The sequence below is a fragment of the Rhipicephalus microplus genome, chromosome 9 (genome assembly GCF_043290135.1).
Source record: "Rhipicephalus microplus isolate Deutch F79 chromosome 9, USDA_Rmic, whole genome shotgun sequence".
NCBI classification, from domain to species: Eukaryota; Metazoa; Arthropoda; class Arachnida; order Ixodida; family Ixodidae; genus Rhipicephalus; species Rhipicephalus microplus.
In genome coordinates this window covers 78,386,777-78,398,829 of record NC_134708.1, presented here as the reverse complement: position 1 = coordinate 78,398,829, position 12,053 = coordinate 78,386,777, and the positions used below count along the sequence as shown (strand labels likewise).

At 48.5% G+C, this 12,053-nt stretch overlaps 1 protein-coding gene across 1 annotated transcript in view; it reads right to left on the bottom strand.

Moving 5' to 3' along the window:
• The window catches only part of LOC119164735 (putative phospholipase B-like 2), a 36,153-nt gene that overhangs the window by 22,478 nt on the left and 1,622 nt on the right, over window positions 1–12,053 (bottom strand). The window contains exon 2 of the mRNA XM_075873914.1: window positions 8,388–8,648. Coding sequence (XP_075730029.1) covers window positions 8,388–8,620 — 233 coding nt within the window. The 5' untranslated portion in view covers window positions 8,621–8,648. The remainder of the gene's footprint in view (window positions 1–8,387; window positions 8,649–12,053) is intronic.

Sequence of the window (12,053 nt, the reverse complement as noted above, 5' to 3'; positions counted from 1 at the left end):
ATAAGCGAGTAACTTTACATTTCGGGTGACCTTATGAAGATTACGTCTAAGAAAACCTAGGATTCGGTTAGCTGATGATATGGTACTAGAAATATGAGCATTCCAGGTTAGATCGCTGCAAAGAGTGATTCCTAGATATTTATAAAAATGTACATTCTCCAGCGGCGTGCTCTTAATTTTGTAAGGAAATTCTATAAGATCAGTACTGCGAGAAAATGACATAACTTATCATTTCTTTGCATTTAGGAACATTACACAATCATCATACCAAGTAAGTAAGTTATTTAGATCTTTTTGGAGAGCATTTTGATTGTGAATGTTATATATAGTGCGATAACTGACACAACCATCCGCGTACATTCTTGTTTTACAAGAGACATATAAAGGTAAGTCGTTAATATATATGAAGAATAGTACGCCAGATGTTACCAGTACTGAGTTAGATAAGTGAATAATATTAGTTACAGATTGGGAGTGGTTATTAAAAAATTTTCAAATCCACCTCAAGACATCCGGATGCAAGTTAAGTTTTTTAGCTGAAATAATAGACGCTGGTGGGGAATTTTCTCTAAGGCCTTGCAGAAGTCCAGAAAGATTACGTCACTCTGTGTATTGATATCCAAATTAGTGCGAATGTCGTGTGGAAAGATGGCAAGCTGTGTTTCACAAGAGTATTCTCTGCGGAATCCATACTGAGCAGTGTAGGTGAAATGATTGAAGCGCGAGCAATATACGATGTCAGCGCGCGTTAAATAACACCAAATGGTTGAAAATTCTAGAGCCCTCCACTACGCAGCGACTCTCGTTATCATAGCGTGGTTTTCAAACGTGAAACTCATTTGTTGTTATTGGTGTCCGTCAGCATCGCTAGTAGTCATGAAGGCGGGTGTATGTGATTCAGTACAGCAAACGGCATGGCCCCGGACTACCCAGTTATTAAAAGTGTCGTCGAGGTCGACTGACAAACCGGACGGGCACGACACAATCACACGTCATCGTGACTGTTGTTGGGAAGCTGGGTTCGTTCGACCTGAGTACATCGGAGTGGGCGGAATACTGTGAGCGGGCCAAGCTGTGTTTCATCGCGAACGACATCTCGGGCGACAAGCAGACAGAGGCATTTTTGACATGCTGCGGTCCAGAGACGTAATCTCTGCTGCGAGGCCTCCTAGCACCAACCAGACCAGCTCAGGCACAACTGACCAAAATTTTTACCGCACTTGGCAAGCACTACACCTCTCGTGTATCAGCAGTAGGGGAAAGTTTCAAGTTTTTCTCAAGGCATCGAAAAGAGGGGGACACCGTAAGTGACTACATTGCCTCGTTGAAGAAATTTAGCTGAAGACTGCAACTGTTGCGCGACCAGATAGTCAGCGGAATCAATGACGTAACCATGCAAACACGGCTGGTGGAAATGGCGTGTTTAACCGTCGAAACTGCGAAAGACACCGTCGTTTCTACGGAGGATGCGCGTGAAGATTCACGCGCATTGAGCTGTCAGTAAGCATAGCTACTATCTGACGGAGCTCCGGAGCAAGCCAACGTTCTCGCCTCGGGTAAAAATGATAGCTGTTGCTTTTGCTGCGGGGGAGCTCTTTATACGCGTGGCTGTAGGCACAGCAGCACGATCTGTTACAACTGCCGTCAAAAGTGGCACCTTGCAAGAGTCTGCAGAGTTCAGCCGGGCAGCAGAAATTTCAACTGGAGCCAGTCTAGTCGCAACCGCTTTAGTCGCGTGAACAACCTGAACGACCTGCCTGTCTCTATTGAAGAGCCCGAAGTTTTCGACTTGTGGACGCTTCACGCAGCTAGTTCGGAGCCGATGCACATAGCGGTTGAAGTTAACGGCGTAACGCTCCATATTAAGTTGGACACTGGCGCTGGTGTGTCGACCATTGATAAAGGTAAGTTCGCCGAGCTTTTTCTGTCGGTGCCGTTGGAGCCCTCGATTGTACAGCTGAGAAGTCTTTTCGGGGACATGAAACGCGTCCAGGGAAAGCTGGAAGCAATGATCAAACTTGGTGACAAGGAGCGCCAGCTACCACTATCTGTCATGGAAAGGGTGTGTTCTATGCTGTTTGGACGAAGCTGCATGAAGGCGTTCAAGCTAGGCATCGCTCAGACGGAGGGAGTCAACGTCGTGAAGTCTACGGAAGACCTGGTAGGCCAACATCATGATGATTTTTCGGGGCAGCTTGGCACGTTTCATGGATTGCAGCGTCGATATCCAAACAAAAGGGCCCGAAGCCACGTTTTGTCAAGACACGTCCGATACCATTTGCTTCGCGTGATTGGGTTTTCGAAGAACTGCAGAGGATAGAACGGGAAGGCGTTATCCAACCGGTGGGAACTTCTCAGTGCGCCGCGCCCTTTGTTCCTGTATTGAAGCGCTACGGCCGGGTTTGGGCTTGTGGCAATTTTCAAACTACCATAAACCTGGTGACAGTCGTCGAGTCCTACTCTATTCCTAGGATTGAGGAACTTTTTGCGCGGTTTACAGGAGGCAAAAAGTTCACAAAGCTTGACTTGCAAGACAAGTCCCACTCGATGAGAAGTGCTAAGAGCAAGTCATCATTAACACTCCAAGGGGTTATACTGATTCACAAGGCTGCCGTTTGCGGTTTCATCAGTTCCGGCTATATTTCAGCGAGAGATAGAAAATCTTTTGCACAACCTTGACCATGTCGCAGTGTACTTCATGATATCCTGTTCACAGGAACCGGTGACAAAAAGCGTTGGGAAAATTCGGGCGGAGTGTTGGGTCACCTGAAAACCGCGGCATTGCGACTGACGCTATCCAAATTCGAATTCTTGAAACCAGAAGTCCACAACTTGGGCCATATCATTGGTGCAGCTGACTACGTCCAAACCCAGCAAAGACTGAAGCAGTGCTAGACGCCACCGCAACCCGAATGGTCATGGAACTTGAGTTACTTCGGGTTGGTTAATTTTTACAAAAGGTGTTTGTCTAATCTTTCAGTCGTGTTACAGCCGCTCAATAGTTTGTTGGTGTCGGCAACACCATGGCGCTGGGAAACTGAAGAAGAGCAGGCATTTCGGAGAAGCACGGGGCTATTGGCCTGTGCTGCTATACTGGCACACTTTGACCCAAGTAAGCTAACTGTGCTTGGCACGGATGCACCTCCCTTCGGTATTGGCGCAGTACTGGCGCAAAGAGAGTCATCTGGAGAAAAGCGCCCTATTGGTTTTGCCTCCCGAAGCCTGGCAGCTGCGGAGAAAAACTACAGCCACTTAGATAAGGAGGTTTTCAGCCTTCTCTTTGGCGTTACAAAGTTCAGGCAGTACTATGGGGCTGGCATTTCAAAGCCGCCACAGAACACAAACCACTGCTCGGCGTGCTCGCAGCAGACAAATCAGTTCTGGAATCCTGTTCCCCGAGAATGCTAAGGTGGGCCTTCCTGTTGGGGTACAGTTACGACCTGAAATATAGGCCGGGTTCACAAATTGCACATGTCGATTGGTTAAGCTGGCTGCCTCTGCCAAGTGCAGATTTTGTTGTTGACTGCCCTGCTGAAGTGGTAATGCTGGAAGTAGTATATCAAGAGGTGCTGTCACCAAATGCTGTTGCGACAGCCGCCTCCAGAGACCCGGTGCTCATCGCAAGTAAGAGCACCGTTGTGGTCAGGCTGCCAGATAAATTTAGGGTTGTCAGAGGGAAGACCCTACGAGACCCGCTTTCTGGAGATGAGTGTGCAAGGGAACTGTCTACTGTGCGGTAACAGAGTCATTGTTCCGAAATCCTCACAAGGAGAAGTCCTCCAGTTGCTGCATGAGTCATCCAGGACTGTCCAAAATGAAGGCAGTTGCGCATATCTATGTGTGGTTGCCTTGCTTGGATAACGATATAGCGGTAACCATTCAAAGGTGGCGTGTTTGCCAGAAGCTTCAAAGAGTGTCACGACCAGTACCTGTTATACCCTGGCCATTCCAGCAGAAAGCGTGGTCACGGCTGCAAATGGTCTATGCCGGTCCTTACAGGAACACCTTTTTTTTCACAGTCGATGCGTTCCCAAAGTGGATTGAAGTGTTCCCGGTCTCCACACCCTCGGCTTAAGAAACTATTTCCTGCACGCGAATTATGTTCGCCAACCAAGGCCTTCCAGGTTTGGTCGTGTCGGACAATGGGCCGGCATTTACTAGTGAGCTCTACTCTACAAAGCTAAAGAAAAGCAGGGTGAGGTGAATGCCGGTGCCCCCATATCATCCAGCGTCAAACGGTGCTGCAGAGCGAGCAGAGCTCACTATCATAAACAAGTTGCGGGAAGCTGGCTCTAGATATATTCGCACTCAAATTGCCCGCATTCTTCTGACTTACAGCTTCACGCCTCAGGAGGCCACAGGTTGTTGTCCGTGGTAACTGTTGTTGGGGCGGAAGCTGAGAACTGCGTTGAACCTGCTACACCGAGACCTCTGGACTTTGGTGCTACAGAGGCATCTTAAGCAAAAAGTCAGATGTGATCAAGGAACAAGGCCCACAGTTTTGGGTTACCCAGGTGACCAGGTGTTCGCAAGTAACTTCGGTTTATATCCTGCGTGGCTGCCTGCAGTCGTCACCGAACAACGCACTTCGTCCACAGATGTTCTACTGGAGGACGGACGGCGGTTAACTCGTCATCTGGATAATATCCGCCAGCCCCATAAACAACAAAGTGTTACAACCGAAAGCAGGCAGCGCCGTGGCTACAGGTCTTGCCTGAAGCTTGGACATGGGTCAGAGGCAGTTAACTCCGGATGGCCTTCGTCACACAGAGCCTAGGCAAGATCCCAGGTGTAAGGAAAGGACTTGAAGATGCCGAGGAGCATCAAACCAGAACTGAAGAAGACGAGCGGAGAGCAGGTGGCACGAAGGCGACAACAAGAAATGAAGAAGAGAAGAAGGCACGTGCGATTACGAGTCAACTGTGCGCCAATCAGCTCATGACCAGTGGTGGCCCATAGAGGTGGCGTGCCACGATTGGGCCACGTGCGACCATCACGTGGCAGTGGGCTTTGTGGCTGGGGACAAGCCGAAGCAGCGGCAGACGGGAGACAGCGGGCCGAAGCGTCGGACGCAGGGGATCCAGGTTCCGGCCAGGGAACGCGGCCGTCCACGCTGCTGCCGTCCAACCACCAGCTTGGGCGGCATTGCCGGCACGAGTACTGCATCTCGGGGCGCGGCCTGGCCTGCTGTTCTCTTCCTTGCCGAGGGCATCGCGGATCTCGGCGAGGCGTCTCCGCGGTCAGCCGTTGAACACAGCGATGAACGTGGCCTGGCTAATGGTCACGGTTGCGTCGAGCATCGCGTCTCGGCGCACGCTCTTCGCTGGACGGGCTGGCCATTCCCCGCATGGAGCATCGCGTCTCCGATGCGGGCTGACTGCTCAGTAGTCGCACCCATGCCATCAAGCGCCGGTGTCACCAGAGTGTCGCACATCGGCAAGGGATGAGCAAGACGTTCTGCCGGGCGAGACGCGGGCGTGTGCACGGAGGACCACGGAGCCGGGCGAGGTCCAGGGTGGCCGAGGATTCAGATGCCAGGGGAGTTGCTGGCCGAATCGAGGATCGCCGAGCGGTGCCGAGCCGTACCGAGCGACGCACCAGACTCGGACGTGGGCCGCGAGCTCATGAGCTGCAGTGTACACCCGAGGGTACCTGGCGGTGCCCTGGCCAAGAAGGAACGTGCGGAAAAGAGAGCTCGAGGGTGGAGGCCACGAAGGCAGACGAAGCAGTGCGCTGCTCGAGAGGACGAGTTCCTGGGAGCGTTCCTGAGCCGGACGTGGGACCCGTACGTGTCGGCCAGGTCGAGCTCCGGTGTGTCTGTTCAAGGTCCAAGGCCGAGACCTGCCGAACGGCTCCTGCCTGAGTGCAGTGGCCGGGAGCAGGTTCGTGGACGAGGCCTACCGGGTGTGGTCCTCGTGAGGCGTGGCCTGATCCAGGACCTCCGGAGTTGCGACCCTGACTGCTGGGTTGGCCGCGACGTCCGACTCAACGGCGCTGCACACGGTAGCGTATCCGTGCGTCGTCAGCCGTTCCAACCATGCCATGAAATAAAAAGTTCATGTTAATGATTTCTCGTCCGCTATCAACAAACATAGTGACGAACGTCCGTTTAACCATCACAATAAATGGCGAGCCTGCCAGGATTAAGCTCTCGCGTTACCTCTGAGAGCCTCACGTTGTTTGTGTGTGGCGGACGAGAATGGACGACAAGAGAAAGCTAGTTGAGCTAGGGAAGGAGATGGAACTGAGTGGAGAGGCTTTGCTGGCATGGGTGAGCGCTGAGAAAAAAGAAATGAGGAACCAGATAGCGAAAGATCGAGAGGAGGCACGTCTAGCAGCACAGGCGGAGCATGAGCGTGAAGTAGCTCGCATGGAGGCTGAAAGGCTCCTCCTCGAAGAGCGGCGTCTATTCATTGTTGTGTGAGAAAAGTTGTTTTCCCCCTAAACAACTTTCTTGAGCAGGGGGATATTGTAAGGAAAGGACTTGAAGATGCCGAGGAGCATCAAACCAGAACTGAAGAAGACGAGCGGAGAGCAGGTGGCACGAAGGCGACAACAAGAAATGAAGAAGAGAAGAAGGCCCGTGCGATTACGAGTCAACTGTGCGCCAATCAGCTCATGACCAGTGGTGGCCCATAGAGGTGGCGTGCCACGATTGGGCCACGTGCGACCATCACGTGGCAGTGGGCTTTGTGGCTGGGGACGAGCCGAAGCAGCGGCAGACGGGAGACAGCGGGCCGAAGCGTCGGACGCAGGTGATCCAGGTTCCGGCCAGGGAACGCGGCCGTCCACGCTGCTGCCGTCCAACCACCAGCTTGGGCGGCATTGCCGGCACGAGTGCTGCATCTCGGGGCGCGGCCTGGCCTGCTGTTCTCTTCCTTGCCGAGGGCCCGTCCAGCGAAGAGCGTGCGCCGAGACGCGATGCTCGACGCAACCGTGACCATTAGCCAGGCCACGTTCATCGCTGTGTTCAACGGCTGACCGCGGAGACGCCTCGCCGAGATCCGCGATGCCCTCGGCAAGGAAGAGAACAGCAGGCCAGGCCGCGCCCCGAGATGCAGCACTCGTGCCGGCAATGCCGCCCAAGCTGGTGGTTGGACGGCAGCAGCGTGGACGGCCGCGTTCCCTGGCCGGAACCTGGATCACCTGCGTCCGACGCTTCGGCCCGCTGTCTCCCGTCTGCCGCTGCTTCGGCTCGTCCCCAGCCACAAAGCCCACTGCCACGTGATGGTCGCACGTGGCCCAATCGTGGCACGCCACCTCTATGGGCCACCACTGGTCATGAGCTGATTGGCGCACAGTTGACTCGTAATCGCACGTGCCTTCTTCTCTTCTTCATTTCTTGTTGTCGCCTTCGTGCCACCTGCTCTCCGCTCGTCTTCTTCAGTTCTGGTTTGATGCTCCTCGGCATCTTCAAGTCCTTTCCTTACACCAGGGAAGGTGTGGAGAGAGAAACGGAACTTGCGGTCATAGCACTCAGTACTCCTGTCCTACGTCGAAGTACCAGAATTCGATGACCAGTATCGCACTACTCACCTTCATCAATTGTTTGTATCCATTAATAAAGTGGGGAGGTATGTGATAAGGTTAGTTTACCGTTCCGGTGCCCGGGGGTGTCGCTGTTGCTATAAAATTAATGCGCCGAGCTTGACGAGTCCGTCAATGTGACACCCGCCTACGTACGTGTGTGTGATTCGGTCCGGCGACCGGCATGGCCCCGGACTACCCGGTTATTACATCTTTCTGTGCCTGTTGACGCCATGTGACTTGATGCCTTGAGGTTGTATGCGAGGGATAATCAGACAGCTGCCGTTTCGTAATAAAATCACGTGCTACGTGACGCCAAACAGGCAAGGAGTGTTGCACACTCGCCGCAATGGTAACAGGCGGCGCTGAGTGATGCTGCCATGTTTAATGCACATATATACCTAAGAACCCGGACGGGGCAGAGTGCTGTAACCACCACTGTAGCTCAGTGTTAGAGTATCGGACGCGTTGTTAGAAGGTCAAACGTTCAGATCAAGCCGGTGGCAAGTTTCTTGTTTTTTTCTTTATTTACATTTATATTACAAGTACTTCTAAAACAACCCTATGATTTCCCTGACAATATGTCTGCTAGTTTTCATTAATAAAGCATGCCAGTTATTTTGACTGCATTTCCAAGCAGAGGAAGTTATTCGCACTGTATTCACAAGCAGACGCGTGACTCTGTGCAGAACACTTGCTTGCCACGCACACAACCCGGATACTTTCCCTGGCATTGTTCTCTGTTAGTTCTCACTGATAATATATCTAACAAAGAAAAGAAGCCCTTAAACACACACTTTCCTTTGAAATTCAGAAAAGACCTATGCGACTGGTAAATTGTAGCGCTACGCACGACTCACCCGCTGTTCTGTATGTCGTCGCGGAAGTTCGCCCATGCCACCGGAGCCAGTGACGATGCGCCGCCATTACGCGAGGTGGCCGGTGGTTTGCCGTCGTAAATCAGCAGGCGACTAGTTCCCGATTCTTGGACTGCGTAGGCCCATCGGCACTCAGTCGCCTCACACCTCATCAAAATCCCGATGAGAAGACAAAATCGAAGGAAGCTTCCGGCTACCGATGGCGGATGCCTCATTTCGGGTTAGTGGGTCGCCACAGAAGTCCTGCAAGAAATTAAAAACAATGTATGCGGCACGAATAACGTAACTGTTAGCATATTTATTTATTTGTTTATTTTATATACCCTAAGGCTACAAACATACATTGAAGAAGAAAGGAGCGAGAGCTGACACATAAATAGTTCGTTATAGATGTGAAATATAGTAATAATATAACTCAATGACTCGTTTAATCACATAGATACACCCAAAGCATGCTTAGGGGATAATTGGAACTGGAATTTCATTGCTCACAATTATTTAATAAAGTTTGCCCACACTATGCGCACCCTTAACTATTGGCTAGTTTGAGTCCAACAAGATACATTTTATAAGAGCACTTCAAACAAGCATAATGAAGAAGTTATACATTGTATAAAAATCTGAAAAAAAATCAGTACAGTACATGAAATAACTCCACAATGAGCAAAAATAAAACTGTTTCATCCCAAGAGGAAACAAAAAAGAACTACCTTTCCTTAAAATTTACAACAGCCGTCACAATAAACGTAACCGGTCATTAATAAAACAGAACATGCCTCTAAATAAGGTTTTTGTAGTGTCGTAGTGAAGTTTCAACTCACTTTCTTTTCAAAATGTAGAAAATTCTAGAACTTAATACTAGCGAACTGTAAAACCCGTTTACCATATGCGTTGTTAGTTCATGGAATATTCTATTTAGCAAAGGTTAATAGTCTGATAGAACGAGAATGGGCGGAAAACATCGACATATTTAAATGGTGGTTGTAATTAATAACCGGTATATTCATAATTAGCTAGGTCTAACTTAAACAGCCTACCGACTGGCAAAATGAGTAATCGCTAAAACAGAGTTTTACTCGGGTCATTCTACTTAAAATGGGCAATAATTCTTACAGCCCGTTTTTACACGAGATGTGACATTGAATAAAGACATAATAAAGTATTCGTAGAGTGGTGCTATTAAAATTTTGACGAGCCTGAGTAAGTGCATGACACCCTGAGGATAATTTGGAACGCACAATCATAAAGCATTGAAAACGGGTATTTGTCCCGGAAGTGTTAAAAGTTTAGCTTCCTGAACACACTGTGACAAATTATATAAAATGGCGAAAATAGCGTGCAAAAAAAACTGTAAATTCTTTAATCGAAAAGCTAAATAAGCATATTTTGTGAAGATATACTGAACTTACGAGAATCATTACACAAATAAAGAAAAGGAATACGAAAATAAAAATAATTAAGCTTGTGAGAATTCTATAATGCGCAATGGGTTTAATAAAGAGCTATCTCGGTAACAGCGGCTACAAGGAACCCGCCATATAGAATCAAGTTACTCAGATAAATTCTACAGAGTAGCCTTTAGTTGTCTGTCAATGCAACTTTTGCAATTGCCCTCTCCTCATCTTAAAGTAGATTAAAATAAAGGATACCGTCATATGCACACAAACGCCAAGGAAATCGGTCGCAGCCTCAACAAACAAACAAAAAAAGCTCCAGCCTTCAGCGCCCACCCCATGCTTGCGAATCTTCCAAACATTTTTCAAAGGTTCTAACACATGCCACACCTGCATAGCCAACTGCTTTCTTTGACGGGGCTTTGACGGAGTAATAGAAGACATGATTAGAAGCTGGTGGCCAATTCTTGTCATTTCTGCAGGCTTTATTGTTTGCTTTGTTCGGTAGAAAGTTTGGCGTCTTTCCATGTGCGAACCATATTGTCCATTAAAGGAAACTCTCTGTTCCAGGGCAACTTATCATAATGTTGATTGATATGTGAGGTTTAACGTTCCAAAACCACCTTATGATTATGAGAAACGCCGTAGTGAAGGGCTCCGGAAATTTCGACCACCTGGGGAACTTAAAATAAGGATGAACCACCAACTATACTAGTCATACAGTTTCCTGTGGGCTTTAAAATGAATTTTTAGAATAGATTGAGTGGCGTACCTGCAATTACACACACTTATTTTCGCGTAGCCTACACATTCTGAAGACAGATAGAGTTTTAGGAGGACCGTAAAATCCCCTGCCAGACGACCGAAGCAGGGCTGATGATCGTTTACTCCACTGAAAAAAAAATATTCCTGCTCATGCGCTGAGTGTTACTCTGTAATGGCGAAGTCACAGGCAGATCTGTTATTGACGTCAGTCCAGATTGTGCACTCATTGGTGAAGTAATGTGCGCATCCGTTTTTTTTTAGGAGGAAATGTCGCAGACTTCTGAAGTTATTTGCTGCTGTGGTTGGGTTTTTTTCTTTTGTGTTGTCTAGCGGACGGCCATATTTTATTATGGATCAAAATATATTGTAGACGCTTTTATTCTAAGATACGAAAATACTCTTGCGTTAGGACAAAGGTTCGCGCGATCAAGTTTAGTCCTCCGAAACGGCGTCTCTCATAATCATATTATCGTCTTGGGACGTGAAACCTCACATATCAGTCAAAGGTGTTGTTCAATATTTCACAATTTTGAGAGTTTGTAAACAATTAATGACGCGGCAAGGCGCATCTAACTTCCCGTTTCCGCCTGTTATGCGCAGCGAAAAATAAGTGTGAAGGCTGCAATAGGTGCGCAAGTCTGAAACCAGCAGCGCAGCTAATGGTCGATCTACCTAACTTTTGGTTGCGATGTCATGGTCTTATTAAAAACGGAAGTTTTTTGCTTGTAGCACTAAATGTGCCAATAGTTGCCTAGACATGTCTTTTGATCGCATAATATTTCATGCAATAATTTATTGAAGTGACAAGCTTTTTACGTATTTTATGAAGGGAAGGCGTCATATAACGAGATATTGCGCGATGTCGCGTGATTTTGACAAGGCGGCTCCAAGCTGCGTGATGTTACATGATCTTCAATCATGTTAGTAGATATGTGATGTTACACAGTTTTTGTCATCGTACCAGTAACATGTTGTCACATGATTTTAGTCACTTGAGAGTTGTTCCGTGATTGTAGTTATGGCACTGGACATTACACCATGTTGCAACATCTTTAGTCACGTGACCAGTTCACACGCAATGTTACGTAATTTCAGTCGCGTGACCTGTTATCACGCGGTGTTGTGGGGTTTTAGTCGGATTAGTAGTTGTTATGAGATGTCACGTAATTTTTGCTCACGTAAGTCACTCGCCCGACATAGCATTTGTATTTCAAGTGAACAAATTGGCGCATATGTTGTGGAAGCGAAGGAGAAGTCGAAGATGATGAAAGGGTCACTTCCTGTTTCAAGACGACCATAGGTGGTGTTCGCACTAGATTGTGCAACAAAAAGATTAAACAGTCTGGCTCTCAAAATGGGTGGTAACGATTTTCCATGGCAATGCTTCAGGTCAATGAAAAGGTTTTTCGCACACACTTTTAAGTTCACAGTATTTAGGGAAATGTTGCGGCAAGCCACAACGTGACGCCTGCTCTACAACCTTCAAATA